The 25,067-nt window shown below is 39.3% G+C and overlaps 4 protein-coding genes across 5 annotated transcripts; 1 reads left to right on the forward strand and 3 right to left on the reverse strand.

The window, feature by feature from the left end:
- The first annotated feature begins 2,516 nt into the window (after positions 1–2,516).
- Positions 2,517–3,808, forward strand: ch25hl2 (cholesterol 25-hydroxylase like 2). Its single transcript, XM_081390765.1, has one exon. It carries the CDS (start codon positions 2,534–2,536, stop codon positions 3,404–3,406), a length of 873 nt encoding a protein of 290 aa, XP_081246891.1. The 5' UTR covers positions 2,517–2,533; the 3' UTR covers positions 3,407–3,808.
- Positions 3,809–14,120: 10,312 nt separating this feature from the next.
- On the reverse strand, positions 14,121–16,553 carry f2rl1.2 (coagulation factor II (thrombin) receptor-like 1, tandem duplicate 2). 2 transcript variants are annotated; one of them, XM_081391410.1, is made up of 2 exons: positions 16,277–16,553; positions 14,121–16,156 (listed from the first exon to the last, which is right to left on the reverse strand). In XM_081391410.1, exons 1-2 carry the CDS (start codon positions 16,344–16,346, stop codon positions 15,060–15,062), a joined length of 1,167 nt encoding a protein of 388 aa, XP_081247536.1. In that variant the 5' UTR covers positions 16,347–16,553; the 3' UTR covers positions 14,121–15,059. The 2 variants fall into 2 exon arrangements, with proteins under 2 accessions (XP_081247536.1, XP_081247537.1); XM_081391411.1 differs by having other exon boundaries at positions 14,136–16,152; positions 16,277–16,410.
- Positions 16,554–17,850: 1,297 nt separating this feature from the next.
- Positions 17,851–20,401, reverse strand: f2rl1.1 (coagulation factor II (thrombin) receptor-like 1, tandem duplicate 1). Its single transcript, XM_081391412.1, has 2 exons — positions 20,205–20,401; positions 17,851–19,713 (listed from the first exon to the last, which is right to left on the reverse strand). Exons 1-2 carry the CDS (start codon positions 20,269–20,271, stop codon positions 18,647–18,649), a joined length of 1,134 nt encoding a protein of 377 aa, XP_081247538.1. The 5' UTR covers positions 20,272–20,401; the 3' UTR covers positions 17,851–18,646.
- Positions 20,402–22,238: 1,837 nt separating this feature from the next.
- LOC308706031 (proteinase-activated receptor 1-like) lies at positions 22,239–23,153 on the reverse strand (the record flags this gene model as incomplete). The annotated part of the gene is made up of 1 exon (XM_081391419.1): positions 22,239–23,153. One exon carries the CDS (start codon positions 23,151–23,153, stop codon positions 22,239–22,241), a length of 915 nt encoding a protein of 304 aa, XP_081247545.1.
- Between the last annotated feature and the right edge of the window lie 1,914 nt (positions 23,154–25,067).

The following is a 25,067-nucleotide window of genomic DNA, read 5'->3' on the forward strand; positions in this document are numbered from 1 at the left end:
TTTACTGCCATTGTGTAAATAATATATAATCATGTTATCAATAAAAAGTAATTGTAGTCTGATTATGAGCATTTTAAAATGTAATCTAATCTAATTACAAGTACTTCATTTTTTATCATGATTAGATTACATATAATTAGTTACTATACATTAATATCTAAAAAATAATGACACGCTTCACCTTTAAGCATTAAGCTTGTCTATCAGCCTCTGAATGACTCATAAGTGATTCATATTTATATTCAGTACTTGTATCAATTCTTTTTAACACCAATTTCTGTGATATGTTCATACATCCTCTGACAACAATTAGTTTACAGATATATATACAGTATATATCCTAAAAACAAATCATACAAATCAAGGAACGATGTCGTTCTGAAGGATGTTGTTTGCGTGAGAAGTGGATCATTATTCACTCAATAGAGAGCGGCTCAGTGGCTGTTTGCCCTCAGCTTTTTTTCTGTTTCAACAAACAACTTTATTCTGTAAAAAGATTTATGCATGACCACAGTGACACCCGACTGCAACTTCCTGATCTGAAAAACATCAAAATATAAACAAGGGCTTTTCATCTCAGTGAAGGGCTGACAGAAAAGCTATGATTAATGAGAGACAGAATGAGAGAGAGAGAGAGAGAGAGAGAGAGAGAGAGAGAGAGAGAGAGAGAGAGAGAGAGAGAGAGAGAGAGAGAGAGAGAGAGAGAGAGAGAGAGAGAGAGAGAGAGAGAGAGAGAAGAGAGAGAGCTGGGCTGTACAGACCTACTCATCCAGAGATGGGTTGTTTATTGTTTAAGATGCATTTTCTACTCAAGTCTAGCCAGACAAACATGAATATTAATGAAAATGTTGTGTAATGTCAGTTTATGTAAAGCTAATTCATTCATATTAATAGAAGGTTTTGAAAGGTGCAACAGGAAATGAGATGATGTGGTAAAAAAAATCTGCTGTAATGTTAAGGACAGTTGCTCTACACATTTCAACATTTGTCTGTTACACAAACACAACGTATAGCGGTTAAAGGAATAGTTCACCTAAGCTTGTGTCATTCCAAACACTTATGATTTTCAACTGTAGAACAAAAATGGAGAAATAATGAAGAATCGTACTCTTGTTTTTCCCCCTATACATTGCAATGAATGGGAACTGAAGCTTTAAAAAGGATGCAAAAGCACCATAAAACTATTAAAGTAATATAAAGTTTATTTTAAAAGTGTAAGCCTTCTGAAGTCCTAAAATAGCTTTGGGTGAGAAACTGTGCGTGGATTCAGCTCTGTCTAAATCATTATTTGATTAAAATGTCTTCAAACTTGATCCAGTGCACAATAATGTTGTGAATTATCTGTTCACAAATTGGACATGGTTCTGTGAAAGCTACAGTAGGACAAACGGCAAGATTTTCAGTAATGACTTCTTACACAAAGATGACATATAACTTGTAAAGTGCACAAGTTATGGACCAGTTTTATAATATTTTTAAGGTCCTTTTTTGGTGCTTATATAAAAAAATAGTTTTTATTCACTGCAATTGCATAAAATACTATTATAGTATTTATTATTTTATATTTAATTTTTTATTTTAGTTTTCAGTTTCAATCATTTTGTTATGCTTTTATAATTTTTTCTTTAAAATGTTATAATTTTAGTACTTATTTAGTATAACTCACTGCATTTAAGTTTAAGGTCAAGTTTTCTAATATTTATGTTTTATTCCTTCTTTAATTAAATAAAAATTGTTTTAGTAAGCAAATAACAACGTTTACAAACATTAGGAGCACAAATCTTTACTTTGACTCGCTGCTAAATTTTATGCAAATATTATGCATAAAACCTGTTCCAAGATATATCTGATCTGACACGGAAATACAAAGAGAATAAGTGTGTATCACAGCCTTAAACTTTGTTATTGTCAATTATTGGCTGTGCATGATATGAATTGTGATTCCTGCATACTGTAAATACATTCACACCACCTCATTCAGCAGAATTAACAATGACATTTAAATTCTGGTCATGAATTTTTGTGCATCGTTTAAGACGGAATTTCATCAATGAATCATTTTGATCTCCATTGTTAGAAGTTAGAAATGTGTGCAATACAGATGATTCATATCAAGCAAGCAAACAGAGATCTCTGGTTTCTTTCTCTCCATTTCTAGGTCAGAAATGAGTGGTGCAGAGACTTAACGGTTCGGCTGGTCAAATGTTGGATCATCCTCGAACTACCAATGAAAGAGCGTTCACACAGACACACACCATACCGAGAGAAAAAGAGTGTGGTGGTGGTGGGGGGGGGGGGGGGGGGTGAGAGAGAGAGAGAGAGAGAGAGAGAGGGAGAGAGAGACGCTACAGATGCAGGAGGTGGTGCTTGGACACATTTTAGAGGCGTAAAGGCCTGCCTCATTTGGTGCAGATCAGATCATTTACAAAAAAGCCACATCCACCACTCAAAACAAGAGAAAGTCGCCGCCGTCTACTGCCAGCATCCTCACCATCCTGCCGCCGGCTGTTGCATCAACAACACGTAGCCGGCCATGAGTTCCGGCAGTGTACGCGGCACGCTGGACGCCAGCAACGTAACCTGGGCTCTGTCGGAGCGCTCCGTTCTGCAGCCCATGTGGGATTACCTCCAGCAGAACCACGAGAGCAGCTTGCGCTCGCCGCTGTTTCCCGTCGTCCTCTCGGTGTCCATGTACCTGGTGCTGGTGTTCTTCTACACCGTGCTGGACCTGCTGGCGCCCACCTGGCCCTCCATCCGCCGCTACCAGATCCACCAGGACCGCGCCGTCACCTGGTCCAACATCGGAGCCACTTTGGCGCTCACCACGTACAACCATCTGCTCTACATCTTCCCCGCCGCCGTGGCCCAGTGGATCTGGCGTCCGCCGGTGCCGCTGCCCCGCGAGGCGCCCACGCTCACCGCCTTCCTGCTGGGCATCGTGGGCTGCACCGTGGTGTTCGACTTCCAGTACTACCTGTGGCACCTTCTGCATCACCGCGTGGGCTGGCTGTACCGCACCTTCCACGCGCTCCACCACCAATACCGGCAAACCTTTAGCCTGGTCACGCAGTACCTGTCGGCATGGGAGCTCTTCAGCGTGGGCTTCTGGACCACCGTGGATCCTTTGCTGCTCCAGTGTCACTGTCTCACCGCCTGGGCGTTCATGCTGTTCAACATCTGGGTGTCCACCGAGGACCACTGCGGGTACGACTTCCCTTGGGCGATGCACCGTCTGGTTCCCTTCGGTCTTTGGGGCGGCGCGCTGCGGCACGACGCTCACCATCAGCAGCCGGGCACCAACTTTGCGCCTTTCTTCGCTCACTGGGACTGGCTTGGGGGCACGGCGACCATGCCGGCTCCTGCGAAGACAAAAACACAGAGAGAAAAGGACGAAAAGGAAGCCTGAGGCTCGCTTTCCCTTTCACACCCTCGCTCTCATCTCTCTCCTTTTGCTCCATCTGTCCCGCCCTGTCTCACACATTCCCCCCGTCGCTATTCATCTTCTCCCCGAGCTGCAGATCAAGTGTCTTACTAACAAACCAGTAGAGGAGAAACATTCCCAATGGTTCTTGAATGTATAAAGTGTCTTTTCTTGCAAATCTATCTATTTTTCTAAAATGTAAAAAAAAAAACCTCTTCAGCATTGGCCAATTTTTGGAGGTTTTGTGGGATATCTCAGGTTAGTAGTTTTGGCCTTATGTTAGCGATGTCTTTTTAAAGAGATTACGTGTGTTTAAAATGGCTTGTGTCCAATGCTTGTTATTGTATTTTTCACTAGACTTCAGTCAATAAAATGCTGTTGTTTGTTAAGTTTACCTTCAGCTGTGTTGATATGCATTTGAGGACCTTTGCAACCTTTGGATTGCTCAAAAAAAAAAAAAAAAAGCACTGACCGTTACAAACGTTAGAGGAGAGGAGCGCATGAAGTAACATTGTGTGAACACACAGGCATGTTAGCTAACAGTGATTGCTAGAAAGCGCAAAGACTACTTACATCATCACTGGTGCGGCTTGCTTTCCTAATATAAAGAAAAAATGCTCAAAGCACAGACAATATGAGCTTTCTAATTAGGCTGACACAGCAATTGTAAAGTTTAAAGTTACAGATCACCCAAAAATGAGAGTTTTATCACTTTAATCGACCTCATGTCACTCCAACTTCATATTATGGTCTTTCTTCCAAGAAACACAAAATGAGATGTTCGGCAAAAAGTCTTGAGCTTTGATTTAAAAAAGCTCAATATTTCAAGTCTTCTGAAGCCATACAATATAATTGTGTGAGAAACAGACCAATGTTCATTTCAAAAGTCGCACCTTTTGATGCATCATGCCAGGTGGGACTTCAAAAAGGTTCAGTGCTATTGGTTCTCTCTCGTCACATGACCAATCAAGTTTTAAAAAATTACATTTAAGAAATGCATACGGCTTAAAGGGATAGTTTGTGCAAAAAATTTAATTTTATTATTCTCACACTCATGTCATTCCAACTCACATATTATTTTCTTTCTTCTATGAAACACAAATGTCAGAGCTTCTCTTTGAGTGAGAGTGGATGGTGATTTATATACTGCCAAGCTGTCAAAAAAAGACCAAAGGGCACTTTTTTGACAAATCACACCAGGATGCTGTTGGTACTACCATGTCACATGACCAATCATGATATGGAAACTTTAAAACAAAAAGTGACTGTAATGACATTTGAGAACTGCATATTTTGAAGAACGTCAGACTCAAATTGCATGGACAAAAACTGCTGAAACACAACAAAATAATTTCTTTCATGTTCTGCAGAAGAACATTTTGCGCAAACTATCTCTTTACATTTTTGTCTGTTTCTCATACAAATCTATCAAAAGGCTTCAGAAAACTTAGTGTAAGAGTCATATAGACTACTTTTATGGATTGATACGACAATGGGGGAACATAAACAATTACAAAATTCATGAACTATAAGAACAATGTGTTTACACTTCAGGATATGGATGTCCAACCGGCCTGAACATAAGCCACAGCATGCAGTGTTTGTTTTCTGCCATCGTTCGGTTCTATGCCACACTATGCTATTCGACAGTTTTACATAAGAGAAGCCCGCAGAGGATCTGGGCTGAGATCAGTCTACAGCCAAAGCTGAAAGGCAATGCTAATTAATCATCTTCTCTTTCAGCCTCCTACTGATCCCTCTGGCACATGGAGAATAGCTCCTCATGCTTTAAAAAAGAGAGAGAGAGAGAGAGAGAGAGAGAGAGAGAGAGAGAGAGAGAGAGAGAGAGAGAGAGAGAGAGAGAGAGAGAAATTCAGATAAAGTTGGCTTATGACACCAGGAACTGAACACTTTCAAATATGATTCAGATTTTTTCCACAGTAAGATACCAGCATGCGATGTCAAATAACGGAAGACCTTTAGGGGGCAGAGGTGCTATCTGTAACCTTTAACTAGCTCGGAGGAGGCCAAATAAACAAACAAACATAAAAATCTGCGCTTTGCTGCGTTTGTGCATGCGAGGCTGAGCAGTACCTGGCTCTCGTCCAGCAGCTCAGTATCTCTGAAGACCTCAGGCTGAGCTCTCTAAACAGTAAGTTGTTATCTGCAGCTCAGCACAGGAAACCTTGGACCATTTCCCATCAGGCATTATTGTGGACGCCTCCCCCTCTGGCACTGCAACAGAGGGGTCCTTTAGGAATGTGGAAACTGGGAGAAAATGTGGACTGTGTTTTAAACAAGTTATGCAGGAGAGATAAGATAATTCTGAGACACACAAATGGGTTAAATGTGTACATCTGAGTGATTTGACATGATATCAGCTGCTCATTAGAATAATCTATGATCTATTGTAAATGATAACCAGATACATTTTCACCTACAATGAGATACATAGATCACTCACACTGACATTAAAATACCAAGAAATAAACTCACTTCTGATTCTGAATACAAAATAGGCCTATATCTCAGAAGAAATATTACAGTTTGATCTGATTGGCTAATGTATAATGCATAATGTTACATTTTTGCAGTATATACTGTGGACATTATACAAATGTTCTGTATGCAACATCTAGATGACATACTACATCTGCCAATATTTGCAACACAGCAGAGCACACTATAATGTATAATGTGTTTGACTTGAATGTTTTTATCTCTCTCTCTCTCTCTCTCTCTCTCTCTTTCTTTGACTGCCAATAGTGGCACATTTTTACTCAACAACTGGATTAAGGATGCAAAATAAGCATACTGCCTTTTGAAACATATTGTTTCATATTGCATATTTTATATATTATTTTAAAATAGTAGGTACACAGTATATACACTGAATACATGACAAAACAAGTGCTGCACTTACAAGATCTGTGCATTAGATGTCGCTGTGTTCAAAACTCATCCTTCAATTGACAGTCAGAAATAATTGTAGTCATTCATAGTAAAAGATCAAATTAAGAAATAGAGTATCTTTGTTAATTTTGTTGTTTTTATATATTTTTAATACATTTTTATTTCAGTTTTAGTTTATAGTTAAGTAGGCTACATTTAAAGTTTAACTAAATGAAAATAAGAATTCTTGCTTTGGCAACTATAAATAAAACAAGTTTGATTTCAGTTAATGTTCTTTTATTTCCTCAATTTTTTTATAGATTTGGTACTATAATAACTATAACTATAACTATAATAACCCTGATACAAAGCACTGTCTCTGTATTTTAACCTCAATAATTTCTTTAATTATTCCACATCATATTAAGGTGATTTGGTCGTTTACACTGTACCTTATGTACACAGTGGGGTCAAAAAGACCACGCTAACATTTGATTATTATTTGCATTTTTCATTTACATTTTGAAATAGGTTCTTCATTTTAAAAAAAGTAAACAAAAATTATGTGAATTTAGTCATGGAAGTTTTTTAAATTTATCTTAAACCCATATTGTTATGCTATACTACTGTAGTGTTAGTTATATAACATAAAAGTTTGTGTATACACACACGCACTCACACACACACATATATATAGCTTACATATGTGTTTAATTTCTTAAACAACCATGTGGGAAGACACATCATGGCCATATTCCAGTATGACAAAGCCTAGATTCATCAGGCTCAGATTGTGTAAGAATGGTTGTGAGGAGCATGAAGAAGCATTTTCACACATAAATTGGCTCCTCTGAGTTCAGACCTTAAATTCATTCAAGTCTTTGGGATATGCTGGAGGAGACTTTGGACTCTTGCATTGCCAATACAAAATCTTGACCAAAAATTGATGCACTTCGTGAAGGAAATAAATGTGTTAATTTCCATTAAGAGGTGCATAATTTGTTGATGCATCATTTATATGGTTCCCATATATATAAATGATGTTCCCACCAAAACATGATGCAAATACAGCTATATCTCAGGAGAAAAAATGAAAGGTGAACTCTCTCATTACTCTCATTCATGCTTCAACATGCTCATTGAACTGGTTTGACCAGTCACTGTGTTTATACTACACAAGACACAAAGGCATTCGCAGACTGGTCCTATTATCAAAATATAGGCCAACACGCACCTGTTAAGATTCAACACACACAGCTGTAAACAATAGGTGATTGTGCGGTGAGAGGTGACCCTTAATCTTAAACAGCAGGCGGTGGCGCCTGACGTAGACGTAGAGACTGTTTTATGATATTTACACAAAACCACATTTCAGTAGTCTCCCCCATTTCAATCAGGAACTGATCTGAGATGTCAACTTCCTACAGTCATATCTGACTCATTTACACTCATTACCTTATAAGGTCATACCTGTCCGTCACAGACTGTCTCTCTTGATCACTTCTGAGCTCTGTTCCTCACAGGAAAATCTAAAATAACAGTTTGTCAGACACAGGGAGTGCAGATACAAAGAAAGAGAGGAAAGGGGGAGGGAGAGATGAGAGAAAGAGAAGTAACGTCTACCTCTCTGTGCTGTCAGCGTTATGCAATAGGAACTTCACTCGCTTAAAACACTGCTGGTCTCGTATAAACAGCAAAGTCTAAAGTTCACAATCTTTTTGTCTTTTAAAAGAGCTAGTTTGCTTTTTACCTTAAAATACCTATACAGGAAAACATAAAAGTGGTGTTTGCTTAGGCAAGTGTCACTATTACTCATAGCTACTTCAAGTTCGACATTTTTTGAACAAACATCTAGGCCTAAGTAAACTTGCATCCTACATTGTGTACACTACTGACATCAATTACAGAACTTCAAATTGTGTTGCTTTCTGAGGAAACGTTTGCTATTACTTACTTATATTCATCCGAATTACAGTTGGTTGAAAAAAATCCTATCAATTTACACTGGAGGAGGGACAACCTGAACGTATAGTGGTGTCAAGTTCTACATTGACAAAACAACTCACATTTTCTTCACAGTATGTAATCCAAACCTATGTGAATTATTATCTTCAAACTAAATGCAAATTGGGAAAACTTTAAACTATAGCACATTGTTAAATTCAGACAAATTTTCATAATAGCGTATATAAATCTACATGACAGTGTCACTGAGTTTACCTTCACCCACACTAAACACTTGCATGCAAATACATCTTTCTATCACACAGTCTAATGATTAATCCAATGATGCCAGCGAGAAACTGCACCCTAAATGGCACGAACAAGACCAGTGCGGTTTCCATAGCAACATCAAAAGACAAACACATCTAGAAATGGCCAGGAAGCTGTGAAGTCAAGAATCAAGAATATGTGTGTGTGAAATTGGATCATCGGAGAGAGAGACAGCGTGAGAAAAAAGAGTGAGCGGAAGAGAGAGAGAGTTTGTGTATCTTATTTGAGAGTGTGGTTGGTCACAGCCCAGCCTGAAGGCTACATATATCTGACTAAACACAATTCTCACCTGAGATTGGGGAAATGCAAATGAGTGAGATGAATGGACACTTTCTATTCTTCCATTCTTCCTGGGATTAACACTACCCAAGGGGCTGGTATATGGAAGTCCATTTTAACCTAAGAGTAAAAAGGTAATGCTGAGATACATTTGAAAACAAGAAATACAGTCACATTGCAAGATATAAAGTCACAATTAGGAAAAAAAAAAAGACATTTATGAGATATAAAGTCATTGTAAGATATATCAGACATACCAAATTAATACTTTTACTCAGCAAGGGTGTATTAAATTGATCAAAAGTAACAGCATTTATAATATTACAAAAGATTTTATTTCAAATGAATGATCTCTTTTGAACTTTCTATTGATCCTGAAAAAATAAATCAAAGTTTTCAAAAAAAAAAATAAAAAAAAATTAAGCAGCATAACTGTTTTTATCATTGATAATAATAACAGGTCAGGTCATGCTTGTTGAAAGCTTGCTACTGGTAACATGTAAACCAGTACCACCTGTTCCATGGTCGAGCCACCGGCGACTAATCTGGTGAACCCACTGGCCCGCATAGGGAGTGGGAGGGTGGGTAGACACCCTGGCAGGACAAACACAATACCTGTCTTTAAGGGCGCCTGCACCTAGGGTCTTGCGTCCATCTACCAAGCCGGTACCCTGCTGCCTTGCAGTTATGTCCCTGTAAAGACAAAGGCTAAGGGAGTCAACCCTAAAAGAAAATACAGGTGTGTTGTCAGCCTGTGAGGGTGGTTGGATGGGCTATTGCCTATTGCCTTTACCTAATCTTCCGGTCAGACACTGCGACTGCTAAGCTGCTCTCTCTCGTCTTGGATTCTCCTTGCCAGGTGGGCGAACTTAGCAGAAGAGAGGGGCTCACTGGCAACTAGCAAAACCCAGTGAATCCTTAACAGATATTGCTAGCACTCCTTCAAAAAAACTATGAAATCTCACAGAAAAAGAAAATCATACTGGCAGGACGTCGCCCAGGATAAAAAGGTCCACCCTAAACTCATCAATATGAAATTTGCAACATGGAACATTAGAACAATGCTTGACAGAGAAGAAGTCAACAGACCCGAGAGACGTTCAGCTATAATCTCTCGTGAACTACTGAAATATAACATAGACATTGCGGCTCTGAGTGAGGTACGCTTTCCTGAGTCAGGCAGCATCCGGGAAGAAAGTGGCTACACAATATACTGGAGTGGGAAGCCATCAGGGCAAAGACGTGAGGCTGGTGTTGCTCTCGCAGTATCAAATCACCTAACCTCGAAGCTGATACAGGACCCTAAACCTGTAAACGACAGGATCATGACCCTCAGGCTGCCGTTAACAAACAATAGAAATTGCACCCTGATCGCGACATATGCACCAACAATGATGAACAGTCCGGAGACAATCGAAGCTTTCTATGGCCAACTGCACCAAGTTCTAAGGGCCATCCCAAACTCTGATAAGATCATCCTACTAGGTGATTTCAATGCCAGGGTAGGCCAAGACAGCACCACATGGCTTAAAGTCCTTGGGAAGTTTGGCACAGGTAAGGTGAACTCAAATGGTGAGCTTTTCCTCTCACTATGCACAGAGTTTAAACTTGCCATCACCAATACATTCTTCAAACATAAAGCGGCTCACAAGAACTCATGGATGCACCCGCGCTCACACCACTGGCACCTGATTGACTTCATTGTCACTCGACAGCGTGACATGGAGGACTTCCTGGATACCAGAGCCATGCGTGGGGCAAACTGCAGCACAGACCACATATTGATAATGTCGACAACTCGTCTAAAGATAAGGAAGATGATAAATAAAGGAAAACAGCCAATAAAAAAGCTGGATGTCCTCAAACTAAAGCGTAAAAATGTAAGGGAAGTTCTTGAAGCAGATCTAAATGAAAGACTGATGGACCCAACCGTCACAATCTCTATGGACGAAAGTTGGAACTCATTCAAATCTGTCGTCTATGAGACAGCAAAGATGACACTTGGGATCGCACACCGGAGAAATGAAGACTGGTTCGATGAGAATGGCGAGGAGCTCAGCAAACTCATAAAAAAGAGAAATGAGGCAAGAAACAAAGTGCTGAATAGAAACACCAGATCGGCTAAAGCAGAACTCAGGAAGCACTCTAGTGCAGAGAAGATGCAGAGAGCTGAAAAATGACTGGTGGTCGAACAAGGCAGCGGAGCTACAACTGGCTGACATGAATTATACAAAAGAATTCTACCAGAGCATGAAAGCAGTATGGGGTCCGCGGGTCAACTACCCCGATCAACTTCTCGCTAGTGATAATACAACCTTACTAAGTGAAAAGCAGGACCTACTAAACAGATGGACTGAACACTTTAGCAGTCTATTAAATGTCCGCACAGATGTCAGCCAACATGTGACGGATACTCTCCCCCAAGCACCTACTCAGCAATGTATGGATGCCCACCCTACCATTGATGAAGTCCATAAAGCTGTGAATTTGCTAAGTAGTGGTAAGGCCCCAGGTCCGGACGGAATCCATCCAGAGATAATCCAGCAAGGTGGCATTAAACTACTAGATGCACTGCACAAGATCATAACTGCAGCATGGGACTCCCGATCTGTCCCACAAGACTGGAGGGACGCACAACTGATTACCCTGTTCAAGAAAGGTGACAGACGTGTATGTGGGAATTATCGAGGCATCTCACTTCTTTCTATCCCAGGAAAAGTATTTGCCAGAATTCTCCCCAACAGACTAGCAACCCATGCTGAAACAATCCTCCCTGAGGCCCAATGTGGTTTTCGACCAGGCAGAGGAACGGTAGACATGATTTTCTCCCTAAAACAGATACAGGAAAAGTGCATTGAGCAGAACAAGCCCCTCTTCATGGTATTTGTAGACTTTACTAAAGCCTTCGATACAGTGCACAGAGAAACATTATGGAAGATCCTGCGTAAAATCGGTTGCCCTGACCTGTTCACTGACCTGATCGCCTCTCTCCACAATGGCATGAAGGCTTCAGTAAGCATGAAGGGGGAACTATCTGACAACTTCGATGTGCTAAATGGAGTGAAACAAGGATGTGTTCTAGCACCAACCTTGTTTTCCCTCTTCCTTACCGCAGTCCTAGATCATGCTTTTGCAGATTGTGATAAAGGTGTGATGATACAGACAAGGCCAGGAGCTGACCTCTTCAACGTCAATCAGTTCAAATCATCAAGTAGAACTAAACCTCTCCTTGTCCGGGAACTTATGTTCGCCGACGACATTGCCTTTGTCGCCCACTCACACCAGGATATACAGGAAATTATCACCTGCTTTGCCACCGCAGCAACGGCCTATGGACTCAAGATAAACATAAAGAAGACAGAGATAATGTTTCAGCCACCCCCTGGCACAGAAAAAAGGAGCCAAAACATCCAGATCGGAGGCGAAAATCTAGCCACGGTCAAAGAGTTTAAATACCTCGGGGCAATAGTCACCTACAATAACAAACTAGATGCCGAATTAAATTTACGTAAATCTAAAGCTTCACAGGTATTTGGCCGACTAAAAGAAAGAGTCTGGTCCAACAAAGACCTCACCATAAAGACAAAATGTGCAGTGTATCGTGCAATTGTTCTCCCAGCTCTTCTATATGGAGCAGAATCTTGGACAGTTTATATGACCCAAGCACATAACCTAAATGCCTACATGATGAGACATCTGAGACAAATTCTAGGCATTAAATGGTGGCACCATATATCCAACAAAGAGTTACTAGATCAAACCAATTTACCTAGTATGTACGAAACCCTAATCCAGCGAAATCTGAAATGGGTTGGCCATCTGAGCAGACTGGACAATAGTCGACTGCCAAAACAGATAATCTACTCTCAGCTCAAAGAGGGGCACCGGGGCATAGGCAGGCCAAAGCTGCGCTTTAAAGACACAGTTAAACGAAATCTCAAGCATAAACAGATCCCAATAGGCAGCTGGGATCGCCAAGCAAAAAACAGGACTCTGTGGAGAAATCTAATTCGAAGGAAGTCATCATCGGATACGATGGACAGCAATTGACAGAATAATAACAAATGTTTCTTGAGCAGCAAATCAGCATTAGAATGATTTCTGAAGGATCATGTGACACTGAAGACTGGAGTAATGATGCTGAAAATTAAATAAATATATTTAAATGTATAATAAATTACATTTTACAATATTTTACAATAAATAAGTTATTTGAAATTGCAATAATATTCCTGTTGTGTTTTTTTAAACTGTATTTCTGGTCAAATAAATGCTGCCTTGGTGAGCACAAAAACACTTACCGTCCCCAAACTTTTGAAAAGTATAAATTCACAATGATAATAAAGTGTGACTGAGAAACAGTTAAACATTTGTTTTTTACTCTAAGGCAGAAATGGGCTTTTATAAGTAGAAGCCAACTCAGGCCAACAAAGAAGTTAATCTGTTTCATTTATTATTAGTAACTGGCAATACATTTTTTTAAGTCCAAAAAAGTCACTTCCTTCCCTTAGAAAAGAAAAAAAAATCTGTGAGTTTAAACTGAAAAGGCTAAAGCTAGTTAAACAGGTTTAGAGGGTTTCTATTGACACCGAAAAAATTGTTAAGAGAACTGCAAAATATTTGTTTAAGCGGGGAGTGGACAGTGTCACACTATGACCGATCGAAGGAGCACATTGAATTCACAACAGCAGCAGGTACATATGCAGTAGGTACATATGCAGTTAGAGATTTTTCAATATGAAACATGCTCATAATCAAAACAGCATAGACGTGCACATTTAAAAGAGTGCTGCTCATTAAACATAAGCAGAATTTGTGAAAATTGTTATATAAATGGTTTTACATTTAATAATTTACATGTATTTAGCAGATGCTTTTATCCAAAGCAATTGATTGAGGCCCAAAACAAAAAAGTTACTAAAAGAGTTCAACCAAATGAACATTAACAGTTTATAGCCTCAAAGATAACATCATAAAGTTTTGTGTCACAAGGTTGGCTAGTTTCATAGATCGGGATGATCACAGTGTTTGTCACAGTTTCTAACAACAGCATATGACTCACCCACTCTTTAAAAAACTGGTTCCATGAAGAACCTTTAACATCAATGAAACCTTTACATTCGGCAAAATGCTCTTTATAGTGGAAAAGGTTCTTAAGAAATTTAAAATGTTCTTCACACTATTAAAAAACGGTTATTTTAAGTACTGTTTACTGAAAGGTTCTTCGGGGAACCAAAAATGTCTAGGCACTGCTGTGAAAAATACCCTTTTTGGACTTTTATTTTTAAGAGTGTAGACATCCATAACATACTCCACATTCAATTATTCATAGGAAACTAACAATTCAGCAGGAAGCAAAACAGTTTCAAAGCAAACAAAAGATTTATTGAAAAGGCATTGTGCCTTGGGGGGTAAAACAGTCACAACGGTTTTATTAGCTGCATTTTCTGAAAAGACGTAGTGACATTTAATTAATAAAGAGATTGCCATATATGATAAGATAAACAACATGTGAGAGAAGGATTGTGCAAAAGAACTAGACACACACGGAACCAATCTCTAGAATTCCAATCTAGAAATAAAAAAGGTTTGTTGCCAGAGATACAGCTGTTTTGTTTGAAACTATCAAATATGCATGAATTTAGGAACATAATTGAAACGTTTATCACACGGCTGACCTAATTATATAATACAGTGAGGTATAGAAGAAAAAAAAAATAGTCATTGTGACTAACTGGCGAGAATTGTTAAGGTATTAACAACAGAAGAAATTCTGGCTGGATGACAAAGTTAAAACATACTTAATTTTTACAGCAGAGCATTTAACCGTTCACAGGCTGACAAATTCACATTAAAAATCATTTTGCCAGGGCCCATCTGAAGAGTATCAAATGTAACAACAGAATGACCCGGCTCAGATGCTTCTCTTCAAGTTTTACCAAACTGCTTTGGCTTCACGGCCCTGAGCTTTAGACTGAACGTTGCAGTCATGTGATCAAGAAACAGGTTTTTCTGTTCAAACTCTCTGTGGCTCCTTCAGCTTTGGGTTTACGAAGGTCTGACAGCTGAAACAAAATATCTTCAGACACCTTCATGTGTTCTCAGACAGTTTATTCAGTGAAGAACACGAGATCCACGGTGCCAGCGCTCAAAACATAAACTCCTGTCCATCATAGTCCTTGTCGACACGCTCTCAGCAGGTGCTGCTCTCCGTGGCGCCTGTGCTGGAAGTGTACCTGTTGTTCTTTTTCGAGTACTTCATTGAGCTGAACGACACTCTCATCCTGTCCACCGTACGACTGCTGCGGCACAGCAGCGTGTTCTTGACGTGCTCCCTGAAGTCGTCCGAGACGTAATAGTAGATGAAAGGGTCCAAGCAGCTGTTGAGGCTGGCCAGGCACAGCGTGGTGATGTAGAAGCCATAGCTGTTATTGGCCCAGCTTATTTCCTGGACAGAGTAGTGAACCACCAGCATCACATTACTGGGGATGAAGCAGACCAGGAACGTTACGAGCACCGTGACAATGAGGACCACGGCTCGTTGGCGGGTTTTACTGGCACTGCCCTCAATTGCGGAGCTCCCAAGCGAACGAAGGAGAAGAACATAAGCAGCTATTATGACCAACATTGGGATGAAGAACACAAGACCTGCCATTACCATGAAATAATAATAGGCCAGCTTTATACCCAGGAACTTGTTTTCCGTCTGATAGTTCGTCTGACTGACAAGGGTGATGTCATGGCAGGTGGTGATGTTAAGTTCTGTGGAATTAAATGTTTGCTGGTAGAGGTACAAAGGCGTAGTGCTGACCCCTATGAAGATCCAGATACACGCAGATACGATGATTGCAATCTTGTTGTTTTTCCTCTGCTGGGAGAGCGGGTGAGCGCAGACCCAGTACCGCTGGACGCTTAGACAAGTGATGAAGAGGATGGAGCAGTACATGTTGCCGTAGAAGAAACCCACCAACACTTTGCACATCCCTTCCCCATAAGTCCAGTTGTTTCCTTTTAAATGGTAAGCGATCTTGAGAGGTGTCCAGATAACAAACATCAGGTCAGCCAGCGCCAGGTTGCCCATGTAAATGGCAGCAGGGTGAAGTTTCTTTGACCTGAACAATAAAACCCATATTGCCATTGCGTTGCTTGGCAACCCCAATACAAAAACAATTATGTAAATAATTGGCAGGAAGACTGTTGTGAGGCTGCTCTGTAGTATATCTTTAACGACTGGGTCAATGTCTGAACCCTGCACGAATACAAGAATCCGCCCTTTGCCTTTAGGACTATCTGAAACAAAACAAATTGATTCATATTAAAATGAGTGAATTACAAACAAAAGTACAAACAAAAGTAGGCTACATCAGAAAAACAAGTAAATAAAAATATGGACGAATTAAAGCGACTCACCTGTCTGTGCCGACGCAAAAATCACACACGCGGAAAGAAACAAGATCCAGTAACTCGCGGAGACAGCCATAATCCGTGTTTTTCAAACTTTTCGTTATTTCTCAAACTAAATAACAGTCTGTCTCTTGAAGCGGTGTATGAGCTCTGTGTTCCTCTCCGTGAAATGTTTTTAGTCGACCTGAAAGAAGGGAGGGCACACCTTAACCCTCAGAGGACTCAAAGCGCGTCGAGTTTCCACCTGCATGACGTCACACGCTTGACGCATTCCATACCAGTCAGATCCTGTTGCGAGTTTCGAGTTTTGATCGAAATCAACCACGTGAGCTGCGCGTGGGAAGAGAGAGAGAGAGAGAGAGAGAGAGAGAGAGAGAGAGAGAGAGAGAGAGAGAGATTGACCAAGATTGTGTTGTGGGTTATATGAAACTAACTCAGGGTTTTCAAGTCTCACGCATTGGCCTTCGACACACGCAATTCAACCAGTTCACACGCTCACACGCAACACCGTGTATTTCTCACGCTGAAAAGGCAATGCCAAGTTGTCCTGCGAGCTTTATATATAACGTAGTAATTTTTCAGTTTTAACAATAACAGTGCTGTTTAAAGGGTATTTACGTGCTATTTTTTCTTAGATAGCAACATTCTTTAATGTTCTTTCAAAATTCAAGATTGTCATCTGTAGGCTAGCTTATTTTGTCCATTCCTCACAAGAAAGATGGGGAAGAAATGCATAATAAACAATAAAATTAAAATAGGCCAACATTAAAATAAGAGTACCCTACACAATAAGGGGCAATACACTAAGAATAATACAAATAAACAATACACAATAACATAAAAATTAATAATACATAATAAACACAACACAGTAGGTCAATACACAGAATCATCTTTATTTGATCAAAATTACATTACAAACTTGCATTGTTATTGTTACCTAAACCCAAACTAAAGTGAAACAATTAAATTGAAATAAAGTTGAAATAAAATAAAATATTAAAAGAAAAACTAAATCTTAGATATGTTGGCTTGTCAACTAATATGATACTAATAATAACCTAATATACTAACACTGAAATGAAAAAATAAATATATTAAGTAATTTAAAAAAAAAACCCTATGTATAAAAATACTAGAAAACATTACGAAAACTAAAATAACACTGAACACAATTCAAAACTTGTCAAATATATTAATCTTCATAAAACATTAGCATATGGCATAATTTAAAAAATAAATTGGCTACCTCTTTGATAAAGTTGTACAACTGATTAATCAGATATTCATTAAATACAACCTAATGATTTATAATAGGAATAAACCTGATTTTAATCAAGGTCACAGAGGCTCTGGATTTTTATCATTCTGGTAATTATTCTTATATATTCTGTTCAACCGTTCTATCAATGGGTTATTTTGAAAAAAATTCTTGCCGCATAATTTTTTTGTAGCTCCATATCTTTCAAATAACTGCAAATCGATGTTATGATTAACTGGTCATGTAAAAAGTTGCTCTGTGGACCATTTTCTACCTGCCGTCGTTAAGAGAACAAGACCAACACACACACAGAGCAAATCACAGGGAACATAGGAAGACAAATTTATTGATAAATACATTGAAAATTCTTAAAAAAAACAAACAAAAAAACACAAATACAAAATAAACTCAGATAAAACATCATTCGAACAGATGTCCTTTGAAACCAAGTGCAGGCATGAGTGTGCAAAATATCTAAAAGAAAACATTGTGTATAAGACTGAATGGTGCTGCCATTTTAAGCATTCAGTGCTTTTAGAACAAATCTGGACAAGGTTATTTTTGCTGGTCATACATTCACATGTCATTGAACACATTCACATTCTTTTAGAGCTCCTTCTACACACATTTAGACAGGAATAAATGCAAAATATTTTCTGTAACAGTTGCTCCAAATCTATTAACACCTCTAAGTTATTCAGTCAGCTTCCAGTCAACTTTCACAGAACTAGATTAAAGGTCATTTGAGAGAAGATTCTGAGAAATCCCACTAACACAGAGAGACTTAAAGCAACAATGGCAAACAATGTTTCAACATTTCCATGGTGACGATGTCGTCAATCAGGAGGACAGTTTGGAGTTCCAAGAAGCGCTGGAATGAAACCCCTATGGTATTTTTACATAGGGGCGAGATTTCATAGAAAAAGATGTTTACTCGTTGCTTGAATTACATGTGAAATGTCAACAACAACTCAGTGCCTGTTTCAGAAACTTGTCCCTACAGCCCTTACAACATTTTATAATATAATAACAACAAGAGCTCATACAGTTTTCAAGAGGTATTATAGAGCATATCAAATATCTATAAAACAGTTTATGGTTTTCATACATCATTCTTAGTAGGAAGTACTCTGCGTGTTTTCAGTGTCTGACGTGTAGGTACTCTTTTTCCTTGAATACTTCAATGCGCTGAAGGAAACTCGCATCCTCTGCGCGGTGCGCTCGCTGCGACAAAGAAACATGTTTCTGACATGTTCTCTAAACTCATCTGAGATGAAATAATACACAAACGGGTCGACGCAGCTGTTCAGGCTGGCCAGGCATAGCGTGGTGATGTAAAAGCCGTAGCCGCTGTCCTGTACTCCCAAATAGAGCAGGGAGTAATGCATCAGAACCATGACGTTACTCGGGGTGAAACACACCAGGAACATCACCAGCACCGTGACGATGAGGATGACAGCCTTTCTCCGCTTCTGAACGATGTTAGGGTCTGTCATCGAGCTCTTCAAGGCACGCAGCATCAGCACATACGCCACTATATTTACTATGCAGGGAACTACAAATCCCACAACTCCCATAGTCAGGAAGTAGATAGAAGGGTATAGTGATTGGCTAGGACGAGTGACATCATGGCAGGTGACAATATTAAGGTTGGTGACCTTCACGGTCTGGTCATAAAGATAAAGAGGCGCCGTAATAACCCACACAACCAGCCACACGCACACAGACACACCTGCCGCCAATTTGTTGTTTCTTTTCTGCTGGGAAAGAGGATGTACTATGGCCCAATACCTCTGGACACTAATACACGCAATGAAAGCAGTTGAACAATACATGTTCCCATAGAAAAAGCCCACCAGCACTTTGCACAGGGCTTCTCCGTAGATCCAGTTATTCCCGTTAAAATGGTACGCGATCTTAAGAGGAATCCAGATTATGAACAACAAGTCCGCCAGTGCAAGGTTGGCCATGAAAATGGATGAGGGATGTTTCTTCTTCGTCCTAAAGAGAAACACCCAGATGGCCAATGCATTGGCTGGCAAGCCCACGCTGAAGACAATGATGTACACCACTGGGAGGAAGATCTGGGTGAGCTTGCTGTTCAGTACATCAACAGCAGTGGACGTCACCGATACACCCTCCTTAGTTTCATCACCAGTAAAGCCTCTTTCCAAGTCAGAATCTAGACAGATAGATAGATATATTTACTCCACATGCATCACTTCAGAGCTTAAATGATTCATAGACACAAAGACTCATCATGGTCTGCATGCATCAGCATGTAAGCTACATTATGAAATCTGTCTGTTGTAAAGGAATAAATGCCTATTGTGATCCATGCTATTATTACTCATAGCAAAGGCTAAACATAGCAGAAGAAAACATGCATTAAAAAACTTTTTGTTCCACATATAGGTAGGCAGGTTTAAACAATGTGAAATCAAACTTTTCATACCTAAAACGGCAAGGTCGTTATATTATATGAATATTAATCTAGGCTATATACTTTTAAAAATATATATTTTTTTACACAAATCAGAAAGTAAATCTCATAACGCTAAACATTTGTAACTTGTATAAGTGGTTATCAGTAGGAAATAAACAAATAAAACGTTTTCATATATGGAAGCACTGAGACACGTTTCGTGAGAAACATAACAAACAAATTCTTACTTTGACTTGACAGGTTCACGCTGATTAACAGAAGCACGGCGTAAATCCAGGTCGATGGGTGAGCCATTTTTCCGGCGAAATTGACTGGAAAGACTGGAATTAGTCGAGCTTGACTGTTTTAACCTAGAATGTAAACAGAATCAACTCTTTATAGACAGGTGAGGAGCTCCGTTAAGCAAAGTCATATGACCTTACCTGGGACACGCCCTTCAGAGCGACGCATTTACACAGGTAGCCTATTTCATGGGGACAGTTTTAAATATGTAGCCTATATATTTCCTCAGTTACATGCTGAAAATACATAACTTTAATGCTACTGACATTTCCAAAAACAAAATGTACTCTTCCTTTCTGTTGTTGTGAAGCGTCAGTTTTTCTCTCGCCAGAATTCTTTAGGAATATGACGCAACAGTTCAAAGACTAAGAATTTATGTAGTATCAGTAAAGATATAATTAGAAGTGATGACTGTCTTTAAGGTAGGGTAAGTGAATTCCTTACAAACAACCAATCACTTGATAGGCTTATTGTTACTTACTATGCTGTCAAAATATCTAGTTTCTATCACCCACGTTCAACGGTCAACATGTAGCCTATGGTGAACTGCAAAATTGCCATACAGCAATTATTGTCTACGCATACCATTTAATTAATTAAAGGTATAGTTCACTTTGAAGTTAAAATTTGGTATGTTTTAGCTTACCTCAAGGGCATCCAAGATGTAGGTGTCTTTTTTTCCGCAGTAGTTTCAATTTTGATATTTTTAGGTCAAACCGTTCTTGTCTGTCAGTCATATAATGCAGGTCTATGGTCACTATCTCAAAGAGCATGCACAGAGTCCAAATTAAAACAATTCCCCATCGTCTAAATTAATTCCAATGAACTGCCATAGCCAAGGCGACATCTAGTGTATATATGCACCAGTCAGCATACACGTCACACACTAGGAAGCGCGCGCGCCCTCAGATCATTTGGACGTGGCTGTGTACAAAAGGTAAAAACTATATAAATACTGTTCGTTTTCTCACACAAACCGCTAGTTTCGTGTCTTAGGCCATCAATGTGTACTTACGATGGGGAATTGTTTAATTTGGACGATGGGGAATTGTTTTAATTTGGACTCTGTGCATGCTCTTTGAGATAGTGACCATAGACCTGCATTATATGACTGACAGACAAGAACGGTTTGACCTAAAAATATCAAAATTGAAACTACTGCGGAAAAAAAGACACCTATAGGCTACATCTTGGATGCCCTTGAGGTAAGCTAAAACATACCAAAATTTAATTTCAAAGTGAACTATCCCTTTAAGTATCATCTTCAAAATGCATAAGAACCTTTTGAACATAATTAACGATGGACTAGTTGTATATTTTGGTTGCCTAATTTAGACGGCATTAAAACAGCATACAGTATGTAGTCTGCTAGGTGTATGTGTTGGGTAGACATTTGGATAAACAGCGCCACCTAGAGGATTGCATAATCACAGCCTCAGTGTGTCATGTAAAAAAAGTGTTTAAAAATGTTTAAAATAAATAAACGATCAAATGTTATTACAGTTTTTATTCATTATTATTGTGGAACCACACAAATCCATAGATAGATAGATAGATAGATCTTTAATTGGCACAGCATGCTATTATATTATAAACTGTATGCATGTAGTTGTAGTTAAAGATTAGAATACATTAATCTATGCATGCATCGCACATGCAGAGCCACTGAATACATACACTTCATATATTTATTAATACTGACAAATTGATACATTGTTATTGAATGAATGAATACATTTGTTAAATGCAGAGCTCACCTCTGATGATGATAATGATGTTGATATTAGACCCAGAGTCATTCAATGCTTAAATACAGCTTTTATTTTAGTTGATTTCGTTCTTATGAAGAAATTTATTTTTCTTTATTTTGACAATTTAAACTTTTCAAAATGTAATTTTTGTTTTAAATGTCAAAGTGTCTACTTTCATTGAATTATTATTATTATTATTATTATTATTCAGATTTCCTAGCATCACAATCATGTGTTTGCTCTTTCTGCCTGCCTACATCTCAAAACAGAGCTGATTTTCTGTCTGTACTGAGACGAGCCATAATAGTACAGTAGAGGGTCCAGGAAAACACTTGAGCTCCCCAAAAACACAGCCAACAGGTAAGCCGGATAGGTATTCACTCCTCTGTTTCCTCCAGTAGCTAAACGAACACAGTGATACAACAGGATGCCATTGGATGGTGCAAAACACACCACAAACTCCATCAGCACGGCAGTAGCCATAATCACGGCTCTTCTTTCCTTGTCTATGGAAGAAGATGATGTCGTTAAATGAGTAGGTTTGACACTGAGCACGTATATGATGGTAGAGTAGCTCACTAAGTTGACGACCAACGGCAGGAAGAAGTAGAGGCAGGGGAGGATGGAGAACAGGTACAAGTAAAAAAGCATTGAAAAGTCATTTTTTGGCAGCACATCAAAGCATGTGACCCCCACCTTGTTGACACTGAACGTTTGTCTCACTGAGAGAATCGGCACCGTACCAGCGAGCGCCAGCAGCCAGACCAGCACACATACACACGAGGCTTTCCTTGCACTCCTCCAGGTTAGAGAGGCGATGGGAAGCGCCACAGCCAGCAGTCTGTCCACACTCATGCACATCATCAGCAGTATGGAGCAGTACATGTAGCAGTAGTAAGCAGCACTGAGCACACGACACGCCACCTCACCGAACACCCAATCTGAAGCGTTCAGCTGGTAGTGGATCTTCAGAGGCAGCAGCAGGGTGAAGAGCAGGTCCACACACGCCAGGTTAGACATGTAGATCACAGCTGGTTTCTTCACTCGAATCCTACAGGTGAACGTCACCAAGGCCAAAGCATTGAGTGGCAAACTAATGAGGATGATGAAGATGTTGAACGAGGGCATGATGCGTGTGACCATCAAGCCTTTAAATAGCAGAACTGCCTCCTCTGGTATGCCCAATCCTCCAGAGAATGGAATAGTTTGGTTATTGTATGTATCTGCACTTAGATTATTTCTATTAGAATCTGTAACCAAAACACAAACACAATCAATACTTTAATTGACTGACTTTCGAGCAAAACAAACCCATCTAACAAAAACAGACTTCAGTGTCATGAACAGCTGTATTACCTAATATAGCCTACATTTAAATTCATCACATCAGCTAGACGCAACTGAAAGTCATGACACTCATGAGATCGCTGATGTACTTACCATTTAATCCATCGAATGTTTGATTAACTGTAAAGGAAAGAAAGTAATTTATGTTCTCCATGAATACAGATGAGCTGAGATTTGAACTCTAAAGTATTTCACAACTTTAACATAAAAAATGGATAGACATGGACGTACAGTGTTGTTCTTCACTCATGAGTAATTTCTTCTGAGTGAAAATGACAGTATGTGGTTTAAAATGTGGTGACATCACCAAAGCCTTTCGGTCTTGATAGAGCGAGATGGGAGGAACACTGATTGGTTTGGGTGTGTCTGAAAGTTTAGACACAGGGATATATATATATATATATATATATATATATATATATATATATATATATATATATATATATATATATATATATAGTCCATTACCATTACAAAATGGTGCATCTCCAAGAAATAGGGTGCAAATTTGTTCAAATTTGAACATTGTAGTGTTTTACTCGCTTTGTGGAGTAAATTAAAAACTGAAATACTTGACTACACATACTGAACAGACTGAAAGTAATGATAATTATAATAAATGCTAATGATAAATACCCCATATTAAGCACTTCTGTAAACAAAAACCCACTGGAGAGTTCACAATGCAAGGTCTTGCGGTCTAATAAGGCAGCACTCTCCAAATTGATGCATGTGGTTAGGACATAAATCTCCACAGAATGTCCAGTAAGAGCTCAAGTGTTGTTGCCAGTAAAGCTCAGATCTAGAAATGTTCCACTTATCACGGTTTCTTTGTGGATCCATTATTGTGTAAAGGGGTTTGTGGCTTCCTAAAGTGATCTGCACGTTCACAGCCTCTGCATATTAAATATTGATAAATGGTACTGTATGCTATAGTTATTATTGATTATTCAAATAAAGACAAATCAGATACACATGAAAACTTTTACTGTAAATGTTCACTCTCATTAACAAAAGCACGCAGGACTTGAAGGGACGCTGCGCAGACCGATATGCTTATGACATCACAGTACTGCAAGAACGATATGGATTTTGAAAGCATGCAGAGCCATCTGCTCTCTAATCACTCTTGCGGTGCTCTGATGTCATACACCGATTGGTCCATCCAGCGCACCTTCAAGTCGAACACACCTATCACCAACTGGGAGAGAGGAGGAGAGAAGCCCACCATCCATCAGAATCATGTGACCTTACACTGTGTCCTAGGTAACCAGACACGATGCGACGGCGCGACGCGATAAAAGTTATCTTTTTTATGTTAATCAAAGTTTTTGTCCTAACCAGCAGCGACGGCGACATGCTACAATTCTATTTTAGAAACGGTTTCTATTTTTCTGTAACATCGCAGCTGGAACAGAAACACAAAGTGTGGCAACGATAATCTCAGGTACTGTTTATATGCTTTATTTAATGTTAAAAGTGTGTAATGTGACTTTGAATAGCATTTAGTGCTCCCTGCTTTGTAGCTTGAAATTAAACAAATTTCGCCACTGGCAAAACAATGCAAGTTTGAGAGGAGCTAAAAAGCAGCAAAGGATGCAACAGCGATGCTGACCTGGCATTCTTGTTGATGGACTAGCAAGTAAATCTCTTATTTGTAAACTTCCTTGCGTTCTATGTTCTATGTTGTTGCGGTTACTTGTTGTATGT

Source organism: Scardinius erythrophthalmus (genome assembly GCF_964197995.2).
Source record: "Scardinius erythrophthalmus genome assembly, chromosome: 17".
Taxonomy (NCBI): Eukaryota; Metazoa; Chordata; class Actinopteri; order Cypriniformes; family Leuciscidae; genus Scardinius; species Scardinius erythrophthalmus.

Excerpts from the sequence above, each read along its gene's own strand:
- ch25hl2 (XM_081390765.1), top strand. The coding sequence starts at position 2,534 with ATGAGTTCCGGCAGTGTACGCGGCACGCTGGACGCCAGCAACGTAACC.
- f2rl1.2 (XM_081391410.1), bottom strand. The coding sequence starts at position 16,346 with ATGGCTGTCTCCGCGAGTTACTGGATCTTGTTTCTTTCCGCGTGTGTG. Across the intron at positions 16,157-16,276 it reads TTTTGCGTCGGCACAGACAG|ATAGTCCTAAAGGCAAAGGG; the intron begins GTGAGTCGCTTT and ends GTTTTGTTTCAG.
- f2rl1.1 (XM_081391412.1), bottom strand. The coding sequence starts at position 20,271 with ATGGCTCACCCATCGACCTGGATTTACGCCGTGCTTCTGTTAATCAGC. Across the intron at positions 19,714-20,204 it reads CGTGAACCTGTCAAGTCAAA|ATTCTGACTTGGAAAGAGGC; the intron begins GTAAGAATTTGT and ends CTATCTGTCTAG.